The sequence below is a fragment of the Grampus griseus genome (genome assembly GCF_964374135.1).
Source record: "Grampus griseus genome assembly, chromosome: 2".
In the NCBI taxonomy this organism is placed as follows: domain Eukaryota; kingdom Metazoa; phylum Chordata; class Mammalia; order Artiodactyla; family Delphinidae; genus Grampus; species Grampus griseus.
The window spans coordinates 161,519,812-161,547,453 of NC_139018.1; the positions used below are offsets into that span (position 1 = coordinate 161,519,812).

Below are 27,642 nucleotides of genomic sequence, written 5' to 3' on the forward strand. Positions count from 1 at the left end.
CAGGGATATGTACCAACATGCCTACTGAGCTCCCACCTTGGTGACCATATGGATGAGGGGATGAGAGGGAGTCATCAGATGAAGGGAGTGGGGTAAACAAGTCCCCTCTAGACTCACTGAACACGTATTCTTAGAATAGTATTCATTCAACAAGTACAATACCTCCACAAATAAGTATACAGATGAGTTGGTTATTCCAATAGATGGCTGGTCTAATGGAGTAGGTAAAAAGTAATAAACTGTGCTAGAGTATTGCAATAGAAATAGAGAGGGGAAGATGGCTGAATGAACTAGTGGGGGAGACTCTAGCTCAGGATGGATGCCTGTCAAGCTCCCAGCTGGCAGGAAAAAAATAAGCTGGGAGAAAACAGCAAAGGGCACACACCAACTGTCCCTTAAAAGGTTTCCTTGAAGCTGTTGCACGTCAATTCCACCTATAACTAATTAGCCAAAATTTTGTTGCATGGTCAAACTGGAAGGAAATCTATGAAATGTGTTTATTCAAAACTAAGGATGAGGAAGGAAATGAACATTTGTTTAGAGAGTGACTAGCCGACCACCAGTTCCTACTAGGTAATATCCCAGCCTAAGGGTATACGAAATTATGACTTTAATATATATTGTCATTAAGAATGATTATTAAGGGCTTCCCTGGTGGCGCAGTGGTTGAGAGTCCACCTGTCGATGCCGGGGACACGGGTTCATGCCCCGGTCTGGAAAGATCCCACATGCTGTGAGTGGCTGGGCCCGTGAGCCATGGCCGCTGAGCCTGCGCGTCCGGAGCCTGTGCTCCGCAACGGGAGAGGCCACAGCAGTGAGAGGCCCGCGTACCGCAAAAAAAAAAAAAAAAAAAAAAGAATGATTATTAAAATGTAAATTTCCACTGGCAACCCTTCATCCACTGTTTTTGCTGTTTCTTCACATGCCACCCGTTAAGGTTGCTTATTGCTTTGTTCTCCTCAGCCTTTGTCCATGTTCGCCTGTCTCCATAATTCAACACCTTGAACCTTTCTTAAACCCCCATCCCTTCCATCAAGATTGCTTTCCCTTTTTAGTTTAGATAAATTAATTTATCTATTTCTTTAAATCCTGCTCAACATTGGTTTTCATTCGATTTCTGCAAGGAGTTTTTTTTCTAATTTAGTAGATGAAATGATATAGCATTTTAATTTACATATGTGGTTAATAATGCAGTTAAATCTCTTTCTAAACCAGTAAGCCTGTTGTTGGTCATTCACATTTCATCTTTTGAGAACTGCCCATTCATTTCCTCGTCAAAAATTTCTGTTGAGCTGTTTGCTGCTTGTATTGATTTGGACATGCTTTTTCTTCACTAATTATATAAACATTCTTTTATAAGATATATTTTAAGTATGCTTTTCTTGCTTTTTATTCTCCTTTGATATTGTTTATGGTACTTTTGATGAAGACATCCTCATCCAATTTATTTAATCTAATTTAATCAAGATTTTACTTTATAAGTTTGCTTTGTTGTTTAGCTTAAGAAACACCCTCAGATTAAATACTCTTCATGTTTCTTTCTGTTTTCCATCTTTACATTTTGGTGCTTATATTTAAATGTTCTTGAACCATAATACTTCATCACCACATATATTTTTATTAACTTTAATTATGCTTTATATTTTTGGTTATTCCTTCTTCCCAAGTGTTCTACCAAAAAGAAAAGTCACTGTAAGATTGTTTGTTTGTTTGTTTGTTTGCTTTTTTCCTTTGCAACATGCTGGTACATTTTACTTTCCTAGTATTGTAATCTACTCTTTTCTTTTTTAATCTGTTGTACTTTGCACTGAGGGAACACCCTACATTCATTTCAGTTTTTTAGTTCTTAGTGGTTAATTAGAATTCTCTTAATTGTCCCAATCTAATGGAAATTAAAACGTGGAATTAGGTGATTATCCTGATTATCAAAGACTCATGGGAATTCATTTGGAAGGGTGATGCTTTCATTTTCTTAATTGCTTTAAATATAAGCATAGCCCAAAGTATTAAAAGGGTCTTTTAATCTATAAAAAGCTAAATGTGTTGGTTGAACTAATAAAAAAAGAAAAGAAAAATATGAAAGTATTAATTAATAATTTTATTATTCATTAATTGATTTTTTACTCTTGTTAATATATTTCTAGGTCATTTTAGTGTGTTATTTTATACCTAGATATATTTTTATGGGTTGAATCATTGAAAGTTATCTCATATATTAAATATTATAAACACATTGAGATGAAATTTAGTGGAACACAGCTTTCTTTGAGCATTGGATGCGATTGCCCAATACGTTATGCAGTGTCTGAAAGAGATCATGAGAACATAACATATGCTCAATAAAGCATATGGAGGCCTTCAAAAAGGCATAAAACAGCCCCAGTGTTTAGATGATCTGAAAAATTCAGAATCTCCAACTTTCCAGGATTGGTCAACCTCTTTCTCTCTCTCTCTCTCTTTTTCCCCCACTCTTTCTTTTTTTCTTTTTCTTTCTTTTTTTTTAACCATGTTTGCTTTCTATTGTGAAATGCATCAGTGTTTGTGGCCCTTAACTCTGGCCTCACACCAAAATCTCTTGGGGAGCTTAAAAGAATCTCTCTTCCCAGGCCCCATTCCAGACCGATTAAATCATTATCTCTGGATGTGAGTTCCAGGCATCCATAATTTTTAAAGCTTCAGATAATTCTAATGTGCAGCCAGCTGTATGAGCCCTTATTATACATATAAAAGTGTATTTTAAATGTGTATTTTTAGCTTAATATTAAAATAAAATGATTCCCCCAAGTTACTCTACAGAAATTATGCATATTACCTGTACTTCAGAAATCCTTATATGCACTTCTCCAATCATATATTTTTCCACTAGAGGAAATCATTACCCTGCCTTTTATGATAATCATCTTCTTGAATTTAATTTTAATTTTGGCATAACTATATTCCTAAATCATATTATTTAATTTTGTCCAGTTTCATACTTTATGTAAATAGAGTCATACCGTAAAATTGTATGTATTTTTGGTGACTTGTTTCTTTTTTAGCTAAAGTTTTTTTGAGATTCTTCACTATGCATGAAACTGTGACTCATTCATTACCTCAATTTTATGTATTTATGAATGACTATTCCTAGAACAAGAAAGAATTTAGTTCTATTTCTAATTTTTGCTTTTACTGAAATAAGTGCTAAGAAACCATATTCACATAAGATTGTGATGTTTGTTAACATTGAATTTTGTTACAGCATCGTCCTTCCAGTGCTTGAACTGGATTGCCAAAAATGTAAGTCAAAAATCACAATATTTTATAATCAAAAATTATTTTTTGATCTAGCATCTGAAAACTAAGTCACTGTTCAAATTTTTGGAAGCGACAAGTTAGAAACCACTTGACTTATAAAAGCATTTTTTACAATATAGTCAGTAGAATTATTCATTCTCTCAATTTCTGGGAATAATATCCAAGAATGATTTACCTAACAAGACTTAAAAAGACACTATTAGTAATCCTTTTTCCTCTTCCATTTAGTGGCTCCTTTTTTGACATAATATACTCAAAGATATGAGAAATTTGAAACAAATAATATACCTTTGTCAATGATTTGTGATAAAATAAGTTTATTCACCACATGATTCAAGCATACTTTACATGTTACTAAACAACCAGTGGGTCACTGAAAAAATCAAAGAGGAAATTAAAAAAAAAACAAAACTGGAGACAAATGAAAATGGAAACACAACAATCCAGGATCTATGAGACACAGCAAAAGCAGTTCCAGGAAGGACATTTATAACAATACAGACCTACCTCAAGAAACAAGAAAATTCTCAAGTAAACAAGCTAACCGTACATCTAAGAGAACTAGAAAAAGAAGAATAAACAAAACCTAAAGTTAGTAGAAATAATAGAGATCAGAAATAGATGAAATAGGAACTAAAAAAAAAAAGATCAATGAAACTAACAGCTGGTTCTTTGAAAAGATAAATAAAATTGTTAAATCTTTAGCCAGACTCATCAAGAAAAAAGAAAGAGCACCCAAATTAATAAAATCAGAAATGGGGACTTCCCTGGTGGGGCAGTGTTTAAGAATCCACCTGCCAATGCAGGGGACATGGGTTCCAGCCCTGGTCTGGGAAGATCCCACATGCTGCGGAGCATCTAAGCCCATGTGCCACAGCTACTGAGCCTGCATGCCACAACTACTGAAGCCTGCGCGCCTAGAGCCCAAGCTCTGCAACAAGAGCAGCCTGCACACCGCAGAGTAGCCCCCGCTTGCCACTACTAGAGAAAGCCCACACGCAGCAATGAAGACCCAAAACAGCCAAAAATAAATAAATATATTTATTTATTTAAATAAATAAATAAAAATCAGAAATGAAAGAGATGTTACAACCAGCACCATAGAAATACAAATGATCGTAAGAGAGTACTATGAACAATTAAACTCCAATGAAATGGACAACCTAGAAGAAATGGATAAATTCCTTAAAACATACAGTCTCCCAAGACTGAATCAGGAAGAAAAAGGAAATATGAATAGGTCAGTTACCAGTAATAAAGTTGAATCAGTAATAAAAAACAACAACAACAAAAGTACATGAAAAGATGGCTTCACAGGTGAATTCTACCAAACTTTTAAGAAGACATAACACCTTTTCTTCTCAAACTGTTCAAAAAAAAAATTGAAGAGGAAGGAATGCTTTCAAACTCATTTTAAGAAACCAGTATCACCCTGATACCAAAGCCAGACAAAGACATCACACAAAAAGAAAATTACAGTCTAATATCACTGATGAATATAGACACAAAAATCCTCAACAAAATATTAGCAAACTGAATTCAGCAACACAGTAAAAGGATTATACACCATGATCAAGTGGGATTCGTTCCAGTGATGCCAGGATGGTTCAGTATCACAAATCAAGCAATGTGATACACCACATTAACAAATAAAGGAAAAAAACACACGATCATCTCAACAGGTGCAGAAAAACTTTAGACAAAATTCAAAACAGTTCTCATTTTCAAACCAGCGAGTTTTCATCTTAATAAGCCTGAGTGTATTTTTAAAATTTACATAAGTGTGTAAATACGCATCCTCACGACAGCTGTCCCACTTCTAGGTGCAATAATTGCTGAATATTAATATATCCCTTATTCCTTATATATCTATTTTAAAAATATGAAAGTTTAATATCCTAATATCCCATAGTATTTTCCATTTTAATGGCAATATCCTATATTCTGTGTAAATCAAGGTTAAATGTTTTTGGCAATCCAAAGCTTGTTTGTCAGTAAAAATGTTCCCAAATTGAAGCAGAGGATAAAGTCAGGCTCTGCCATAACACCTGCTCCTAGAACAGTGCCTATCAGTAGACAATCAGCAAATATTTTTAATTTTTAAAAACATTGTGGCAATATACACAGAACATAACATTGACCAGCTTAATCCTTTTTAAATGTACAATTCAGTAACATTAAGTATACTTACATTGTTGTACAGCCATCACCAACGTCCATCCAAGAAATCTTTTCATCTTGCAAAACTGAAACTCTGTACCCATTAAACAGTAACTCCCCATTTTCCCCTGCCCTCAGCCCCTGGCAAGCACCATTCTACCTTCTTTCTCTGTGAATTTGACTACTCTAGTTTCCTTATACAAGTGGACTCATAAGAGTATTTGTTCTTTTGTGACTGGCTTACTTTGCTTAGCATAATATCCTCAAAGTTCATCCATGTTGTACCATATATCAGAATTTTCCTCCTTTTTAAGGCTGAGTAATATTCCATTATATGTATATACCACTTTTTGTTTATCCATTCATCTGTCAGTAGACACTTGGGCGATTTCCCTGGCGGTCCAGTGGTTAAGACTTTGCCTTCTAATGCAGGGGGTGCAGGTTTGATCCCTGGTCAGAGAGCTAAGATCCCACATGCCTCACGGCCAAAAAAAAAAACAAAACATAAAGCAGAAGCAACATTGTAACAGATTTAATAAAGATTTTAAAAGTGGTCCACATACAAAAAATCTTTAAAAGAAAAAGATAGACACTTGGTTTGCTTCCACCTTTTGGCTATAGTGAATAATGCCGCTATGAACATGGGTGTGCAAATATCTGTTCTTGTTCCTGCTTTCAATTGTTTTATGTATATGTTCAGAAGTGGAGTTGCTGGATCATATTGTAGTTCTCTTTTTAATTTTTTGAGGGCCAACTCAATATTATTTATGGTGACCACACTATTTTACATTCCTGCCAACACTACACAAGCATTCCAGTTTCTCCACATTCTCACCAAAACTTGTTATTTTCTGGAGTTTTTTGTCTTTGGGGTTTTAAAAAATATAGTAGCCATCCTAATGGGTGTAAAGTCACACCTCATTTTGGTTTTGATTTGCATATCCTTCTTTTGCATTAGTGATGGTGAGTATCTTTTCAAGTGCTTCTTGGCCATTTGTATATCTTTTTTGGAGGAATATCTTTCAAGTCCTGTGTCCATGTTATTTGGTGTTTTTGCTGTTGAATTTTAAGCAAATACTTTAAAAAAGAGTAAAGGAATGAATATGAGCAATAAGGGCACCCTTCTGCTTAGTCATTGAGCAGCTATATCAGAAAAAATAAACAGATATAAATACAAATATATAAACATTTATAAAAATACCTTATTCCCAATGTAAGTCCAAATATACTTGTGCAAAAGTGTCTAAATTTCAACAAGTTCTTCTTCGCTTGTTGTAATCTCAGTAGTAACATACCTTTCTTTGCTCTAAGGCATAGCATTATTTTAATCTATCATGATTTTTTTTTTTTTTTTTTTTTTTGCGGTACGCGGGCCTCTCACTGTTGTGGCCTCTCCCATTGCGGAGCACAGGCTCCGCACGCGCAGGCTCCGCGGCCATGGCTCACGGGCCCAGCCGCTCCGCTGCATGTGGGATCTTCCCGGACCGGGGCACGAACCCGGTTCCCCTGCATCGGCAGGCGGACTCTCAGCCGCTGCGCCACCAGGGAAGCCCCTCTATCATGATTTTTGATGCACTCTGTTGAACAATGGCTTCTGCCATCACATTCATTCATGAAGCACAGTGATGTCATTACAGGGAATCAACTTTCTGATATGCTGAAATGAACATTTAACTTCTGGCTATTAACAGTACGTCAGTCATTTTTCTGTGGATGTGCATGTTTCCCTAGCTTCCACTGTGAGCAATGCTAATTTGTATCAAACTTTCATACTTCGATGGGAGCTTAAAAATATCAAAGTTATTTATGTTTGTACTTATATATTCAGATTTATTAATTTTAAAAGATAGCTTTATTTTTAGTTATGAATGCATTGTTAGTAAATAGCATTGTATTATAAAATTGTTTCATGCTAATATTTTTTCCCTTCAATCTCATGAAACTCCATCAGGCTGAAACATTCTTTGAAAATAGGGAATAAAAGAAGTGAGACTTTAAATGAGCTAAACATTATCATGTTTCTACTATCACAACTTGCCCATGTATACTTTTGAATGTCAAATAGAGGGAAAGATGCAAAGCTCTATCTTCTATAAAGTGTGGAGTGTGGTTGTGAAAGAGTGTGTAAAGTAGAACCAAGATGATCATAGGTGCATTCTTGGCACATCAATTTCAGGAAGCTTCATATTTGGAAATGAAGATCTAGAAATTGATTTCCTTAAAATTGTATGCCTTTATCTCCCTTGCAACAATTTTTATGTACTCTCTGCTGCACCCATAACTTAGCCTGAAGACTGCTAATACATGATAGGTCCATTCTTTCCCTTCTGATGTACATGCCAAGTCTGCCAAAAATCAAATATCTAAACACATGGGGTTCAATTCTAGGTCTTCTATTATGTTCTCTGGTCTATGAGTCTATCTCTGCTATTCCACACCTCTTCTTTATTATAATGTTTAAATAAGTTTTGTTACCTGAAGTATATAGTCTCTTGATTTTGATTTTCTTTTTCAGGAGTGTCTTGGCTCCTGTTAGCCTTTTGTTATTCTGTATAAATTCTAGATTCAGGATATATACATACATATATATGGGGGGGGGAGGGAGATCTCCTATAGGTATGTATCTATAGAGATGGATAGATAGACAGATAGAGAGATAGATATTCAGGTGATTCATGTATATCTATATCTCCACCACTTCTGAGAGGCAGGTTTCTTTCTCATTTACTCTAAAGCTGCAAATATAAACCCTATTGATTCCAGTTTTGTGTGGGAACCTCCAGTATATCTCCTGCCCTGGGTAGTCCTTAGCCCGTGAAGTTATCTCCAGATTTCAATATAAATTCCAGTTGGCTGAATTCATTTCATTTCTGACTTTGAAGAGTCTTGCATTTGAAAATGTATTTCAGTATTTTATTACTGAATTGTAGATTGTAGATATTTTCTCTCAGTTGGCCTTAATTCCGTGACTAAAATCTCATACTGCCAAAAAAAGGAAGTGAAAAAAAGATTTTCTATCAATATTATTTAAAATACTTTAAAATGTAAAATACATTACTAACACAAAGGTATTTTGCAGTGTTTTATAATGTATTTTATGGAAAATTATATCATTTTTTAATGTTTAGCTACTTAAAATGTACATCTTTTCTCAAGATGTCATGTCCTGCTTTATTATTTTGGACATAATATACTATTTGGTGAGTTTATCTTTAAAATAACTTATGCAACATATTAAGCAATTTAAATATTATGTTGAATTTGACAATGGATCAAGTGAGCTTCCAGGTGTTTCTAGTCTAAGGATTATCTCATATTCCAAGAAATCCTGTATTTTTAAATACTTTTAAACATTTTCAAATTTCCTTAAAAGCATGGGATATGCAATTTAAATTATATTCTTTCATCACCATTTTGATTGGAAAAGCAATAGCTTAGAGGTTATATAACATGATGGGCATTGGAATCATTAGCTCAGTTTGAATTTTAACTTCACTGTTTCTCAGGTGTGTGACCTGGGACAAGTTACTTCACCACTCTATGCCTTTTCTATACAATTGAATTATTATGGAAATGTATTGATTTAATCCTTGCAAAGTGATTAAACCAGTACCCAATCCATTGTAAGTGAAAAATTAATATCTCTTAATACTGATAGCATTTCCTAACACTATTTAGAAATAGTGTAAAATGTTATTAATGATTCCTCAAAGAAGCGTTTTGTTGTAGAGAGAATGCTGACCTAGGATGACTACAAAAATAATTAGAACTTTTAATATCTCTAAATCAATGACAGTTTTACCAACTTTATATGCTTTACCTTCACTAAATCTTGTTTTTTTTACATATAAATTTATTTATTTACTTATTTATTTTTATTTTTGGCTGCGTTGGGTCTTCGTTGCTGCACGCGGGGTTGCAGCGAGCAGAGGCTACTCTTCGTTGCAGTGCACAGGCTTCTCATTGCGGTGGCTTCTCTTGTTGCGGAGCACAGGCTCTGGGCGTGCAGGTTTCAGTAGTTGTGGCATGCAGGCTCAGTAGTTGTGGTGCACGGGCTTAGCTGCTCCGCAGCATGTGGGATCTTTCCAGACCAGGGCTCGAACCTGTGTCCCTTGCATTGGCAGGCAGATTCTTAACCACTGCGCCACCAGGGAAGTCCTTTCACTAAATCTTATAAGAACCCACTTTATAGATAAAGAAACTAAGGTTCTGAGAGGGCAGGTTCTCAAGAATCAAGAAAAAATTTGGAAAAAGTAACATTAAATAACTAATTAGTAAATGTCAAGCATGTACTGAAAACTTTGCATACATGATCTCATTTAATGTTCATACACCTCTGTTATTCATGTTGGAACTTCAGTATCTCCATTCGTCAGATGAGGAATCTGAGCCTCAGAGAGATTAATTAATTCAGCCAAATGACACAACTGGTAGAGAGATTACTCAGGGAGATGTTAAGATTTTGTTTAAAAATATCATAAAGTTTCTTTGTTGTGGCTAAACTCTTTGTAAACAATTAAAAAGTACATCAAAATATTTTTCTTTAGTCCACAGTAAACTTATTAAATTCTGAAGATTTGAATGAAATATTATGTCAAAAATACAGTGCAAATTAAATTTTTATACATCTCACATATATGGCAGAGTTCAAAGGAAAGGGTCAAAGATAATATTATGTGGTGATTAGACTTATTTGTATTCATTTTATGCAGAAAAACATAACTTGATCACAGTTTGATGCTGGAATTTGCATGTAAATTGAAAATTATTTAACAGTGTCCTGCAGTGACCTTACTATACAAATAATAGAAAAGACAAACTAATTCAGAAGTCTGAATCAGATTGCTCAGCACTTCAAAATCTCTTATTCTTCATTAAAACTCATTAATGGTATCAATATCAATGAGGTTCTAGAACCTTATATTTTTTAGGAGGCCGTATATTTCCTTGAAGTGGTATTGTTTTCCTTTATTACACATATCATTGATTATGGTTGCAGCACTCCTAAAGTGCGACCAAGATAGGGTAATAATAGATGCAGTTAACAGTTTATGTCCTTTTTTAGTGCATGTACTAGAAACCAATTTTACCAATCAAATAAATAGAGGTCATTTTTTCTAAAGATTCTGGGATGGATCAGAGAATTGAAGAAACAATTGTGGAAGCCATCCTTGAAAAGAATAAGCTCCAAGGACCGAAGTAACAGGGGCTCGTGGGAAGTTGCTCCAGTGAAGTGCCCATTAGACACCTGTGCCCCCCAGAACTGCTATTTCTGTGTGTCTTGGTACAACATTCAATCCCAAATGCAATAATCCTGTTGGCTTATCTTTAATCAGTTATCTCTCCTTTGATCAATCAGCTATGTAATACCACACTGAGATTCTGGGTGATGAACATTAGCCGGCTCTTTTCTGTTCTTCCTCAGGCCCCACCCCACCCCATTTGGCAAGGAGTCTGTTGAGAGCTAAAAGGACATGCCCACTCAGAGCCTATGTTCCCGGTTCTAAATCTCAGATTACTCTGATCATGCAGCTCCAAGCTGGCTTCAGGGGTCTTTCCTCACGTCTTCCCCAGTTCTGTCTTCTCATGGAGGGACTGCACTGCTGGTATGCATACCCTGAGCTGCAAGGTTAGCTACAAGATGACTATGGAGATGAAGATGGGATTGTACCTACAGACTGGGGTGTCCACAGCAGATCCTGTGCATGTTAAAGGTGGACCTATTGCCATAGCCTGCGTCATCACCTTGAACCAGGAAGCTTATTCACCTTGTGTTTATTTTGAACATCAGTCTATAACATATTTTATAAGACCCTAACTATTCATGTTTTATATCCATGTGATATATTCTCACACATTAAACACAGATGATTCATAATCTGCTCTTGGGGGGTATGTACACTTCAGAAATATGTCTCTACATTTCAACACACACTCCCATATTCTCCATCTCATTAAACTAAGTTTTTTGCCTAATTATTTTTATGTATTTTGTATGTAAAAATGTTAGTGTTTTGGTTTTTTCCAGTTATTCCCACATTTTATTTATATAGGATCAATGCTGGTAAATTCTTGGGCTTTATGCAACTCTTGATTTCTTCATTCTAGTGGAAGTATAGATATTGGAGTGGGGCAGCCTATAGCTGAGACATTCTACATGAGTAACTTTTAACTCTTTAATGCCCAACAATTTTTTTTTTTTTTTTTGCGGTACGCGGGCCACTCACTCTCCCGTTGCGGAGCACAGGCTCCGGACGCGCAGGCTCAGCGGCCATGGCTCACGGGCCCAGCCGCTCCGCGGCATGTGGGATCTTCCCGGACCGGGACACGAACCCGCGTCCCCTGCATCGGCAGGCGGACTCTCAACCACTGCGCCACCAAGGAAGCCCAATGCGCAACAATTTTAATGGAATTTTCATCTTACATTTTAGCTCATAAGAGAAATGTGCTTTTGGGTGGCTGAAAATAATAATCTTAGATTACTTCTTACAGCATTTTTGTACTTACATTTATATTTTTTAAAAACAACCAGAGAATTTCTAGTGAATTAACTAAGAAAGTGTCTTTGAGATAGTATTCAAAACCCCTAGAACTTTAGAGTGGAAAGACTTTAGGGATCCAGAGTGTTTGAATGATTTCATTCCAGCTTACTTGGAGGTTTGACACTGTGGGAACAGAAATACAGCTCATTGCCTCTCAATTTATTGATTATTCTGTCACTCCATAGTAGGTGTAGGAGAACAAGAAGCAAACACACATGATAATTACTGACTTGGGTAGTAAGATGTGTAAAAATAGTTGTTTTCAATTTGGTCAAAATGAATCAACTATTTATTATAAAATATATTTAAATAAGCGTGTATCCCTACTATGTATTAATATTTCGAGCAAATCCGCAAGTACTTCCGTATAATTTCTATGCAAAAGTTACCTGAGCAAAGGAAAACAAATAGTATTTTGAGACAACAGCTAAATAAGCAATTGCATTTGCCTTCTGTGCCATTTTCTGTCAGATACATATGACATCGGTGCTTTGATGTGCTTTAATGTGCACGTTTCCTCTTACACCTCATCTCCAGTGGAATGGAGATAAAATTGAGCAAAGTGTGTACTCCCCTCTTAATACAGCAATTAGAACATTTTAATTAGGTCTAAACAGATGACATATTCCATCCATTATGGGTCTTCTTCAAGCTAGAGTTGGAATCCAGCATGTAGACAGACATCCTTAATAAAGGGCCACTTGTGAATGATGATTACGATTTCCTTGGGTGAGTTTTTTTCTTTCCTTACAATTTTATGTCTCACACCAAAGTCGTCTTCCTCACAAAGAGTATTTATTGTCTCAATACTCCAGGTTCCTGTGCCTCACTTTTCTTTAGATTATCTTTGCTTTGTCTCGTGTCATCACACACCATGGGCCTACTTCTCTGTGTAGAAACCAATAAATTGCATCTTTACCTGTGCTTATATAGACTATCAAGCTCACAGTATATATTACATCTCAGAAATTATCTTAGGCAGTGACAGTAGTTATCCTACAGCCTATTTATCCTCTAAACAGTTTTCAAGAGTTGACAGTTTTCTTGTAACCATTTTTAACTGTGAAGTTCTATAGGAATGATTTTGCCCAATATAGTTTAAATTCATTCAATGTAATTCTTAGTCCTTAGTACTCATAGCATGTTTAGAATTCATTTTATGTTTAATTAACCACCTATTCTGATTGTAGTGGTAAAGTCCAGGCAATTTTACAAATTTAAACACAGTTCAGCAAATGTTACTTAATGACCAAAAGGTCCCTGGGATCTTTGCTATGTATTAGGGATGTAGTAATGAGTACAATATAGTTCCTTCCTTTGATTCTTTCCTTTTTTTCCCAGAAGAAACATGTCTAGTTTTCTGTTGTATAGTGGATAAATCCAACAGGAAATATATCAGTGTACTGTATTTCAATACCATGTGCTATAATTGATATTATCCAGAGCACGAGCAGAGCTGGATGGATAAATGGGACTTTGAAAGAGTAACACTTAACTTATGGCTTATGGGATTGGATATTTGAGCAGGATGAGAGGAGGAATGGGGTTTATTGGTTAAGAGTAAAGGCTGGGCTTCCCTGGTGGCACAGTGGTTGAGGGTCCGCCTGCCGATGCAGGGGATGCGGGTTCGTGTCCCGGTCCGGGAGGATCCCACGTGCCCCGCGGAGTGGCTGGGCCCGTGAGCCATGGCCGCTGAGCCTGCGCGTCCAGAGCCTGTGCTCCGCAATGGGAGAGGCCACAGCAGTGAGAGGCCCACGTACCGCAAAAAAAAAAAAAAGAGTAAAGGCTGTAGTCAAAGCATGAATTCTGGCTTTGCTATGATGTAGTTGTGTGACCTTCAGTAATTTTAATAAGACAAAAAATTATAGTACCTGCTTCGTGGAGCTATCTTCGGAATTAAATGAGTTTATATATATAACGTGCTTAAACAGGATGAGACATGCAATCTAGTCTCCTTAAGAGTCAGAGCCACCATATTCATCAACGGAATCATCCTCATTGCATACCAGTTGTAGCAGGGGAGGCTACAGCTAGATCACAGTTCAAGTTCATTTCTTATTCAGCTTGCAGTAGTTAGCAAGTGAACAGATTAGGCGGACCACTCTTCTCATGCATTTATTCAGGGACCCAGGCAGATCTTTAGTCTCTGACCTTCAAGGTCCACCCTAGTGAACATCACATTGTTTCTATCCAACGGAGAGAGGAAAAGAACGTGACGAGCTGTGCGTGGAAGTTTGTGTGGCTTTGCCTGGAAGTGAGTGAGTATCACCTCCACTCACACTCCACTGGCTAGAACTCACCCTTGTGGCCCCACCTGGTTGCATATGGTGTTGAGAAGTCAAGTGCCTGGCTGAGCAGCTGCTACCCAGCAACAACTGTCTGCTCTAGAAATTTGAAGGTATATGTTGTAAACAGCCAGCCATCTCCACCCCACGGATGAGACAGGAAGAAGGCGTAAAAACAAGAGTAAGGACCAAAGTAGGTGAGAAAAGATGTTATGCTTCTGTGGACCATCCACAGATGAGCATTGTGAGGTTTAGTGTGAGTCAAGAAGTAGAGGAAGATAAAGTAGGAGGCAAAAAGAGAGAAAAAAGTGCATTTTTTGGTCACGTTTAGTGTGTCTGATATGTTATAGAGAAGTCCAGCGGGAAATGTATCTTAAGCGACTAAACTCAGGAGAAGGGACAGATTGGGTTGTAGATATCAGGTCATCAACCCCCAGATGTCAGGTAAAATCATGACAGTAAATATGATGCCCAAAGAAGAACATAGGGTCACAATTTGCTGCATTGGCATTGAAGGCCTGGACTGGAAAAAGAGCCAAGAGAGAGAAGGAAGGTTAAGCTGTGATGGAGTAGTAGGAATACGGTGGCCAGGAGCTAAAGGAGTTGAGGGTCACAGAAAGGAAGACATTTTTGGTATATCAGATGCAGAAGTAAAATCCAGAATGGAAAGGGTCAACATTTCTTTTAAAATGGTAGTTAGGAAATTACCAGAAAACGAAGCAAGCGTTCTTTTAATGGAGCATTAGGACCTGAAAAGAGATGAGGGATGGATGAGGACTTTTGAATCACTAACCCACTAAAAATGCTTCTTCAAGCTGAAAAGCATACTGGTCATTGTCAAATACATCACTTCTGAATTTTGTTGTTGATTTTGCTTTATTTTCTTATTATTTCCTTTTCCTTCATTGTAAACCTTCTAAAAAGGATTTTTGTCTTAAACCTTTAAATGAATGATTTAGAAAACTAGATATTTAAAATATATCCATATCTAAAAAAAGCTAAAGATAAAAATCTGAGTTGCATGTCTGAAAAGAGAGGTTGACATATATAATTTTCTTTCAAACAAGTATAGAATCAGTTTATAAAGTCACCATTTTGCTTAAAAAGCTGAAAAGTTGATCTTTAAGATATTTTCCACTTCGTATACACCTTGCCTCTGTGTAGCACAAGTGGATTTGCGTTTTTTATATTTTCCTAAGCTCTTGCTATCCTCTAAGACATGGTCCAGTAACTCTGATAACACTTCGATAATTTGGGCACAAACTGAACTTTGCTGTCACTGAGCTCACGGAGTTTACACATTCAGATGTGTTGCTCTCAGTTGTCTGATATGTGCAGTGACCTTCTTGAAACCTAGCAATCTTTCTAACATAAGATAGATTTAAGCGCTCACCCTGAATAGAAAATACGAAAGGTGTTTATTGTTATTTTCTGGACATTTAAAAATCCTGGTCATGAGATATGTAGTCATCAGCAGTGTTGAGATTTCCTTTGATTTGCAAACTTGTCCCGATCCTATTTCTAGAACAAGAGCGCCGTCAGGTGAAATAGTTCATCTGTGAAGGAAGATTTCAGGTGTGTGATCTTTCCCAAAATATTTTTTTCTTGAGCCTATTTCGCCCTTTTTTTTTTTTTTTTACCCAAGTGTTATTCTTCAGATAACATTGAGTCTTCCGTATTTGCAACATGTGGCCAAACGTACTTGATAAGGAAACTGAAATGAATGGGGTTTTATAAAGGACCTGCTTCTTCTCAGTTGAGTGGTCTGGCCTCTTTTTCTAATTGGGTACATGACAAGCTGAGATGATATGCATTTTGAAAGGGCAGCGGTGAATAAATGTATTAAATATTTATTAACACACCAGTGCAAACTAGGGCTACATTTTGTTGTCCTCTGACAGCAAGCCATTAAATATCTTCCATTACAGCCCTAAACAGCCTGTTTTACACATAAGTTTTCACTACCGGATTATAAATTCTTTGATGGTCAGAACTATCCACCATGGTGTCTGACAACTGTTCAATATATGTTTCTAGGATGAATAAGTAAAGATACTAAATGGATGATGTCACTAGATTTAAAGGTATAGTACTTTGTATGAGAGAGTGATTACCATTGTTTTCATTTAGAGATTGATAGTAAATGAGTTACCTAAGGTTACAGAGCTTTCATGAGAATGGAGGTTCAGATCAATACATTGGCCACACATATTTTGACTTTCCACTAGCAATCAATATTTACTGTCCAGTATTACCAGCTTTAACTAGAGGGAAACTTTTACTTAGAATGATAAAACTTTTGAAGCATACCTACAATAAAAGCTATCCAAAGATGATTTATTAACAAGTTAAAACAGGTAAATGACAAGGAAAATGTATATATTAACAAACAAAAAGAAACTATGTTTATGAAAAAGTTCCCTCTTCTAGCCACTACAAATATATCTTTATGTTTCTGTTTCAATGAATGCACTCAAATGTTCATATATGTTTACCTTTATAGGAACACAATGTAAAGAAAATGATATATGCCAATTTCAGAGGGTTTCTTTTTATAATAAGGAGCATGATTTGGAGAAATTTGTTTTATGGGACTTTCTTGAGATTATTTTTAGAATTCATGATATAAGGTTTTAAGTTTTTAAATATTAAATTTATATTGAAAATTAGACTACAGAAAAATTAACAAAATCATATCATAGGATGTGCTTTCCACTCACTACAAACATATAAAAATATCTTTAGAAAGCACTTGTTAATACTCCAAACTGAAATTTGAAAAAGAAAACAAAATATACCAGTTCCAGAACCAAAGAGGGGACTCAAACATAGACCATAGATGAAAGCTAACTTCCCAGGGGCTTAAAGGACTTGGGAACCTGGACATAGAAAATGGTATCTGGAGACTGGAAGTTTTAACCCTATATCGGAATAGGAGAGCTAGACATGTACCCTTGCATAAAGCCTGGTCCTTTCCAGAGAAAGCCCAGAGAAATTTGTTGTCTGTCCAGGAAGTTGGAAAAAATTAAAGAAAAATAAATGAACAGAACAGGAGCTACCAGCATGAAACCAAAACCCTAAAACTTGTGCCATACCACACGTAGGATAGTACATGCTGTGAGAATGAGAACTCAAAAATAACACATTAATATTAAAATTTCTAGAACCACTGAAACTTCAAGGATAATGCATGAAGCCAGTGTAAATTTATGCTGTTGGGACCACATGCTATTGGGATCATAATACAGAAAAAGGAAAGCATAAAACAAAATAGGCAGGATACTAAATAAAATAATTAAATTTCACTTCCAGAAATTATAACTGAAAATAAATATCAATGCAAAAGTTAAAACAAACAGATTAGAGGCACAGTTGAAGGATAAATCATCAAATAAGCGTGAGCTTACTCACCAAAATGCAACACAGCAAGGTAAAGAGAAAGAAAAATATGAACAGAAATTGAGACATTGAAGATGGAATAAGTGAATCTAACACTTCTAATAGCAGCCGCATAGCACAGGGAGATCAGCTCGGTGCTTTGTGACCACCTAGAGGGGTGGGATAGGGAAGGTGGGAGGGAGACGCAAGAGGGAGGAGATATGGGGATATATGTATATGTATAGCTGATTCACTTTGTCATAAAGCAGAAAGTAACACACCATTGTAAAGCAATTATACTACAATAAAGATGTTAAAAAAAAAAAAAGTTCCAGAAATAGAAAACAGAGACTTAGGGAAAGATAGTACTTGAAGAAATAAAATTGATCATTTTCTGTAATTGAAAAATGGCATGACTCCTCAAGTCATCATAGCATAGAAACAATGACACCCCAGTAGCAGGGGGCAACCTAGTACCCAGATTTTGGTTTCCAACAGCATTCTCCAATAAAAGGAACCAGGGCTGCTTGGAGAAATGGCTGATGGCTGATTCTAGGACTGGGCTGGGAAAAATACAAGGTAAGGCTGAAGCAACTTATGGTGTTAGAACAGAAAGCAGTGTGCAAAAAAAAAAAAAAAATGCTACATTGATGGTAGCATGTCAAAGGGACATAGAAGCCAACTGAAAGAGCTCCCCTTTGCCAATTTGAGCAATAAAAAAATAAAGTAGCATTGTATTATGACTCAAATTGTAAAATAAATATCCTTGAGTCCATATTGATATAAATTACTAAATAAATATATAAATGGGAGGGAAAAGACCAATCTCCCATATGTAAGAACACTAATCTACGTAGATTCTCTACCCTCAAGGAGGGAAGCATAGATCTCCTCTCCACTATGTGGTCTGCACACAGTGACTTCCTTCCAAAGAAATATTGTATTTACAGGGATAGAAAAAAGAAAGTAACTTTAATGTGGAGAAATATGACAAGAACTACATCAGCCAGGTAGACAAGGTCAACATGAACAGTGACAAGTTGTGTCATAGTACGTGCCCTGGTCATGACGTGATGAAAATAACACTTTACTTCTGTAGTCTTCCTCCCCTACACCCATAATCCTACCTAAATTATAAGGGGGAAAAATCAAATTCTAATAGAAATCCTACAAAATACTTGACCAGTACTGTCCAAAGTGTAAAAGTTATCAAAGACAAGGAAAATCTGAGAAACTGTCACAGTGAAGAGAAGCCTAAGGAGACATGACATGGTCATGGTTATTCAGTCTCCTTCAGCCTAAGGAGCCTGAATAACATGGTCTTCAGTGAGGGGGAGTCTGGCCATTGCCATCACGTCTTTTATGTCCTTCATGTGGTAATATTCTGCATGAGAAATAAAGGTGCCAAAAATGTGTGCCCACGTGAAATTTACTGTCTGAAATCCCAGAGCATACTGAATATCATCACTTGAAGGAGATGATAAAACAAGTGTGTATCCACAAACATGATCTGTAGAATGATTATATCTGATTCTATGTAATGAATCCTGTGCACAAAGCTGTTTTAGTCCAAATACAAATTTATACGGGCAAGGATTTCTTTACTGTAAATTCTGTTTCAAAGGAGAATAATGTGAGTTTTCAATGGACGTCACTTTAACTTTGGGGACAGTGTATTCAAATCCACAGTGGATTAGTCCTATATGTTCCTCGTGCTTTTAGTGGATTAAGTATTCGATTCTTATGGCTACATTATTTTGCAGACATTTTCTTCTTCCTAGGATTTTTCCATTTATCATGTTTTAGTTTTAGGTCTTTTGGACTCCGTCAACCTTTATTTTCTAAGCTAAAATAAATATTTAGTCTGTTTCGTGTGCCGTATTCTGCCAGCAGGTCATCTTCAACTCGCTCTTATGAGCACCAATGCTCTTTCTATTCTCATATCATTAACGATAGTATATGTGAGATTATCTTTCATTTCATATATTTGTTGACCAGGTTAATAGGTACTGCCTTTATCATTTTGGCTAAATGAAGAAATTGAAAATGGCTAAACACATGCAAGACATTCTCACTAAAATAATGTTCCTCTTCTATTTACCATGCTGTTTTTGCTAACAGCAGTCTGACTGACTATATTCTTGTCTTAAAGAAGATCTACTTTTCTTAGAATTGCAGTCTCTTTTTATTTTTAATCCGTGCAACCCATATACCATAGATACTCTGGTTTATGCTCAGTTTACTATATTTCAAAGCATTGACTTGATTCCTCTTCATGTTTTTTCTATTCTATGTTGTTAAGGTAATAAGCCTCATTTAGAGATGGAGTCTATTTCAGTCTTTTTTTTTTAAACTAAAGAATCAATTATTTAGATTATAAGTCAAAACCCATATCCTCTGTGGAGTAATTTTATGACTCCACAGCCTGTGGCATAGAAAAATAATCTCCAATGCATAGACTTGCATACTAAACAATGTCCACATAGTTCTCTGGGTTAACTGTCAATTCTCACTAGTGTTAATTAAAATTATGTGGCAAAGTTTCTAAATCACTCAAAGAACACGACCTTTCATTCTTCACCTTACTGATACCCACGATCTAATAAATATTGGCTGTTCTTTTAGATGCCTCCTCTCAATCTTCGTATTGGGACTACATTTTACTGGTAAATTATTTCTGGAAATTATTGAGGTTTTAGCTATTGTATTATGGGGATGACTACGGAAAGACTCTGGAAATGCACTTTTATGAAATCTGTAGAGTTTTACTATTTTCCTTCATGAAAATACTCCCTAACCTTGAGTAACCTACCCCCACCGCAGACACCCTATCCTGAACCCATACTAATCGATGTAACAAAGGAACCGCTGAGCTTTATTTAATTTGTTGAGTTTGATAAAGATAGTTTCAGACCTTTAATGTATATCACTTTGAAGCTATAAAATATTATCATTAGACTTCATATCAGTTGAAATGATATGCCAACATGTGAATTGCTTTGAAAATTCTATGTCAGTTTGCTTTTCTAAGTCCCCTTCAGATGAAACCATTATGCCTTCAGTTATTGTAACCAGCATTTATAAAGCACAAATTGTATATTAGGTGCTGTGTTAGGCCCAAGAAAACACAGCAAAAACTCCTGTGTCGAGGGAGCTTAGAGTCTGGGAGGACAGCCAGAAGTGTAAACAGCTCTTATACGAGGTGGTAAGCATGTAATACAGGAATAAAAGTATCCTTAGGCAGCATGAAATAGGGAGTGTCTGACCAGAGGCTTGGATGGCAAAGAGAAAGGCAAGACAAGGGTAGAGAGAGAAGTTGTTTCCTTGAGTCCTAAGGTTGAACAGACCACCAAGACCACGAGAGGGAATGAATGGTCAGTACAGGTAAAGGAAGCAGCATTTGTGAACATGTGGTAAAATGCAGACCAAGTGGCATATTTGTGAAGCCCTCAGTCCTAGGATATAATTTACTTGCAGGTGCTTAAGAGAAGAGTTGCAGAAAATGAGCCTGGAAAACTAAGCTGGAGCCAAAAACCAAAACATTTTTAATGCCTTGATTGGGAGTTTGGGTTTATGTAATAGACGATGGTCAGCCCTTGACTGGTTAAAAGATATTTTGGAAGTACAATCTATGTTACTTGCTGAACAGTTCCAGGTGGGACTGAGAGATGGGGAGTTGTCTACAAGTCTACCTTGGACAACAATTAAAATCTTTAACTTATCTAATAGTGTGGCAACTAAAAGGAGTATTCAAATTTGATGAAAGTATTACCAAATGATGTTTGTGTTTGTTATTTTGTTTTCCCCCCAGTGGGAGAGACTTCTGAGATTTGCCCAGAAGCCACTGATTTCTTGTGCCACAACAAGAAGTGTATTGCATCCCACCTGGTCTGTGACTATCAACCAGACTGCTCTGATCGGTCTGATGAAGCTCACTGTGGTAAGTGTGTTTGTCGGTTCTGACGCTGCCAGTTCAGCACAGATTTTCACTTTGTTAGCAGAGTACCTTATTGGCATTGATGACTGAGAAGAAATGATCTTCTCATGCACCAGAGTCGATTTAGAATAGACAAAACATCTTTCCGACTTCTCTATGCAAATATTTAAATGGCAGCCCTTCCATCCTTGTTACCCCCAGACTAAAAGCTGCAACAGATCTATAGCAAATCATGTCACAAAAATTTCCCATCATGTCATTATATAGAACTGTGTGCAGAGTCAGGGTTAAAATTGTCAGAAACTGAACTAGCAGAGCCTACATTTCTTCATCAGTTCTCATGACTGATTCCATTCCTTTTTCCCCAAAAAATGACTGATTTTATAGATGAGGTGAAAAAAGAACACTTTGAATAAATACTAGTTTAATGATTAATTTTAATAATTACATTGCCCTGGAAAAAGAGGAATACAAGAACCACTGTGGTTTTTTTATTCAAACTTTAATTCAAATGATTTTTAAATTCATGTATAAAGCCAAGTGTGTAATTTTAAAATATGAACACATATTTAAATCCAAAGAATTTTTTTTCATATATCTTATTGGTGAGCATTCATATGGAATCTTGATACCATACAGGCTGCCTGTTGCCGTTAATGTTTGCAGCGTAACAAACTACCCTAAAAGTTAGTGGCCTAAACAAGTTTCATTTTGCTTGCAATTTTGTGGATCATTCAGGAAGGAAGGAATGGGCTAGGCAGCTTGTCTCTGATCCACATGGCTCAGACTGGTACCCCTGGACCTGGAGGATCACTTCCAAGATGCCTTTATCCCCTACATGTTTGGCACATGTGTACTCTTTGGTTTCTCTGTCTGGATCAACATGGAATCAACCTCCAGGGCAATCCCTGTGGCTTGGGCTATCACGAGTTAGTCAGACATCTTACCTGGGATTGGCTTTTACCATGTGTCGACTGTAAAAGAATGCACAACCTAAAAGTTAAGAAGTATGAGGACTTCAGCCCAGGAGGCAGCCTCTCAGATCCCTCTGAGGGACTGCTCCCTAGAGGTAGAGGGGGAGACAGGATATACAGGAGTTTTGGGAGCCCAAACATCAAAAAATAACTGTTAATTAAAGAAAACCAGATAGCTCAAGTTAAGGAATTTAGTGCTTTTCTGTTTTTGGGAAGATGCAAGAGACTGTGTTCAGTGAAGTCATTCCTTTGCTACACACCTTAGCTATCTAGGGCCAGCATCCTGGTTTTTCCCACCCTGAATTCCCTCAGGGTGCACCTTTGCGGGGGGGGGGGGGGGGGGCAGTGGCTGATGGCTGCAATGTCCTTTGTTTACTGACGTGGCATGCAACATTCTTCATTCACAGAATGTTCCAAGGGCAAACATTCCAAGAGCCTGAGGAAAAATAGCAAAGAGTTTGTATGACTTAGCCTCAGAAGTTCCAGAATGTCCCTCCTGGCTCTTCCTAATGGTTATTCAAATAACAAAGTCTAGCCTAGATTCAAATAGAGGAAGGGAATAGACTCCATTTCTCAGTGGGAAAATATCACACATGCACAGGGAAGGCTTACTACACAAGGCACGTTTAAATGTTTATTTTTAGCTCAGTGTTATTTTTATTCCTCGGGATGTTTACTTCTGAAGTGTTCATTTCTCTTTCTTGCATTCGCTATTTTTTTTAATTGTGGTAAAGTATACATAAAATATACATAATATAAAATTTACTATTCTAACCTTTTTAACTGTACAGCTCGGTGGCATTAAGTATATTGGCATCGTTGTGCAGCCAACACCACAGCTTCACACTTATGCCAGCTTGCGTAAGTGTCATCGGAAAGGTTTTTCCCTTAGAGGGAGTCCAGAACCCATATCCAGAACTTTTTTTATCTTGAAAAATTGAAACTCTGTACCAATTAAACAATAACCCTCTATTCTCCCCACCCCCAGCCCCTGACAACCACCATTCTACTTTCTGTTTCTATGCATTTGACAACTCTAGGTGCCTCATGTAAGTGGAATCACAGTGTTTGTCTTTTTGTGACTAGCTTATTTTACTTAGCATATTATCCTCAACATTCATCCCATCTTTTAATTTTAAGTCAAGCAAAGAAGAAAGTGAAAATGATTGGCACTTTTTTAAACTGTATTTTGAATACTACAGTATTGTAATCTTAATTTCACAAAATATTTCCTTTATAATATATATATTCTCAAATGAAATTTATAATACATTAAATAATACTTTCTAGTGTTATTTCTAGCTTCTTTTAAGTGCACCAAAAATATATATTTTTTTTATATTGACTGTTAGGAATTGATTTCAATGGAGTTCTAAAACAATGCTCTGAAGCATTTTGAAATCACCATTTTCCCCACAAGACATAACAAATAGAGCATTTAATAATCACCAGCAAAACATTAAAAACTTGGCCAGATTTATGAAGGCTCTAAAGAAAAAATAATTTGAATATGATGGCATTGACGTACATAATCCAGTGGGGTGAGAAGGACAGCTATCACATGCATATAGAAAACTTATTACAGAAAGTAAATACCTTCCTCTCATGTAAAAATGTACATATATTGAAAAGTTTATATTAAAATTATACTCTTGTGTTCATTCCTATTCCTAGTAGGGCTAGGAACAACTTTCTAAACATTGGGTATATAAAAATGAACAAGACATTGTGTTAGGCTTCAGAAATTCACTTTCTACTGTGGAAAAAAAAACCTAGAGGGAAAAATGCATTAAATATAACGTTCTTTGCTTTTTGAAAAGGTAGTTAGTAAATGAAAAGATTCCTGATTATTTTTTAAGTGTAACAAGTGCTATCAGGAATAAGGTTATCACAGCTTATGTGGGGAGTACATATGAAGAAAAATATGTGTGTGTGTATGTACATCTGTATATGAAATATAAAAATAGACCTAAAAACATCAGAAAGAGTTACAGGTGTTTTGGTTTTTCAAATGTGAATGCTGCCCATGTTCTTTTTGCTTCACCCATTTTTCTTCTCAGAGTACCTTATATGATTCTTATTTTTTTCCCACAGCTATTTGAGGTATTGATATAAAACACACAAAGGCAGTTTTGATTATCAGAAACTGAAGTCAGTTACATATCCATGTCTGTTAGTGTTACCCATGACTCTGATGGACAACTGCAAGAAGTATTTGAATTTATTAAAATAAAGGCAATATGTTGACAAATGAAATAGTCATTTTTCTTAAAACTTGATAGATTTTGTTCACCTCCAAAAGGAACATTGCACAGCACACAGAGATATACAGGTGACTTATTGATGCTGCAAATTGACTCCATCAATATTTTATATGATGGTCTTTGGGAAATATTGGAGGCATCAGGGCTGGATTCCTGCAGGCAGAGAATCTATCGTGGATAATGGAATAAATTACAACATTTTCAAAGTCACCTTTGGAGAAATATAAGGAAACAATTGACCTTTGGGTTATTAAACTGAAGTCTTCATTTTGACTTTGACCATCATTTGTTGGGCAATTATTTAAATTTTCAGAGGCTCAATTTCCTTATCTATATAGTACATATAATAACATACAGAGTGCTTTGAGAATTAAATGAAATAATGTAAAGAATATATTTGTTCAGTCTTTCAGGATTAATATTAGCTTCTTCCATGCCATTATTTTTATATTCTCTTGAAATTTGTCCGTCATTGTGAATGCCTTATTTACATGTCCTTTATACTTATCAGACAATAAATGCAGCTATTCCTCATGACTGAATTCTTACCTTAGGTTATGAGCAAAGATAAAATCTTCTTCTGCATTGCTACCCCTTGTTGCAAAAATGCATGGTTGGTAACAAATAAGATCAATTCTTTTTAAAAGAAACAGTTAAGTTAGAAAATATGCTCTTTTTCTCATGGAGGAAATTATTACCTAAAACACGTAGTAAGCGTGCCTTGTATTCTAGGCTAGGGATGCGCAGAATGGGATGGGTACTTTCTCTCCTGCATCTTACAGTGATAAACATCATTAGTCAGTCATGTCACTCTTCCCCACTGTACCCAGATTCTCCAAAATCCTTCTCAGTGCAGCTTTCCAAAAAGGCATTTCACAATGAGGAGAAACTGTTTAATGGTTCTATGTTATATATCATGGTATGGCAAAATAAGGTTGCTATGTGGATATGAGAATTAAAAATAATTCATTATGGGGCCATCTCTTTAATATAACTGAATTGATTAATATTTATACTGACCTACAACAATATGGCTGAATATTGTACCAGTGGAAAAGTGCCAGTCGTTTAAAACAATGTTAGTAATACTTTGAATCCATTCAAGGGATCATAATAAAGATCACAATTTGGAAAATATTTTTTCTAAAGCAATAGCCATTTTGAAAATATTGATACATATTAATCTTCAAGAAATATTAATATTACAAAGTCTTCATATCATCTATCATTCAGTAATTAGTATGGAATCATGGCTTATATAATGCAGTTCAATAATAATACCTGATCCCATGGAAATGTTTACAGTAGTTCAATAGTAAACAACAATTAAGGTGGCAGTGCAAAATAAAAAAGTCATAAGTTGCCAAACGAATAGTCATAACTATGATTACTGTTATAAAACACACACACAGACCCTGAGAACTGACATGATCTGGAAAGAGAAAGACAGTACAGAAGTTGGACATTCAAGAAAGAGTATTATTTGCTAGATGGAATGGAGAAGATACATTAATTAATACACTTGTAACAGAAATTCCAGCCTTGACAGGTGTAGACCTCATAGCAGTCCCTGCTTGTTGCCTATCCATTTCTTTTTGTTCCTTAGAAACAGAACTGCAGTTTTATCCAGGGCAACATTATGACCAGCCACAGGTACCATCTCCTCCAAACTTCTTTGTAGCCGCCCGTGAGCACTCGCCCGCCAGTGAGATACATGTGGGAATTTGGGGAAGGTATCCCTTTCAAAAAGAAAAAGCACCAGAATAGGAAAACGCTTTTTTCTTCTTTCCTCTTCCCACTCCTTTCAATGCCTTGAGTATTTGGATTTTTCAACGCTGGAAGGTGCAGCATCATCTTGCAACCATGAATGAGCATGAGGATGGCAAGATGACAGAAAGGAAAGATGGAAAATGTGTGCTTCACAACTACACATTTGAACCACAGTCACAGTGCCAACCTTAAACTGACACCTTCCTGACGTATTGTTAATTGAGATGAATGAGTAGTAGCTGTTTAAGCTACTATTATTTGGGTTTTCAGTTACTTGAAACTAAATGCATCTCTAACTGATATGGAAATGTATGGAAAATGTATTATCTCAAATAGCAAGAAGTCCAAAAGCAAGGGCGCTCTAGAGTTGGTTAATTTAGTAACTTTTGTCATCAAACGTATAGAACTATATGCCCTCCTTCATTCTTTATGTTCTGCCATCTTCAGATAATGGATTTTCTTATAAAGTCAGCTCCCCATAGAATCTCTTTAGTCCCAAGCATCGCATCTTTGCAATGATATCCTGAGAAAGGACAAATAGGTTTTCTTCCTTTTGATTTATTTTTAAGAATAAAGAAACCTTTTCCTAGGTGTCTTTTCCCTAGTAAGTCTCATTGTCTAGAAAAGCATCCCAAGACTATCTTAAACCACTCAAGACAAGGGAAGTTTGAACATCGCATCATGATTGCTTAGATAAACCATGAGCCGCCTCTGGTGTTACAGGGGGCCGTTTCACTCTTCCAACAAATATCTGAGTGAAAGAAGGTGAATTCCTAGATAAAACTGCAGTTCTGTCCTGAACAAGAGAGGGAAGGAAGGACTGACAAATGAGCATCGAATTGCTAGAGAACATGTGCCAAAAAAGAGAGAGAGAGAGAGAAGTACTTCAACATAAAAGTTGAAAAAAGTCAGTTTTATTCAAAAGAAATTTTTCTGAAAGATTTCATTGAAGTAGAGGCAGTTTTGGAGACAAGACAGATTTCAGCCTGAAAAAGCATTGCATCAACAGAAAGGTTATCGTATTCAAGGCTAGAGGTT

The 27,642-nt window shown here is 36.2% G+C and overlaps 1 protein-coding gene across 1 annotated transcript in view; it reads left to right on the plus strand.

Moving 5' to 3' along the window:
* Positions 1 to 27,642, plus strand: part of MALRD1 (MAM and LDL receptor class A domain containing 1) — a gene marked incomplete at both ends in the record, with an annotated part of 578,033 nt that overhangs the window by 374,467 nt on the left and 175,924 nt on the right. The window contains one exon of the mRNA XM_082648013.1: positions 21,471 to 21,599. Within this exon, the coding sequence (XP_082504139.1) occupies positions 21,471 to 21,599 (129 nt within the window). The remainder of the gene's footprint in view (positions 1 to 21,470; positions 21,600 to 27,642) is intronic.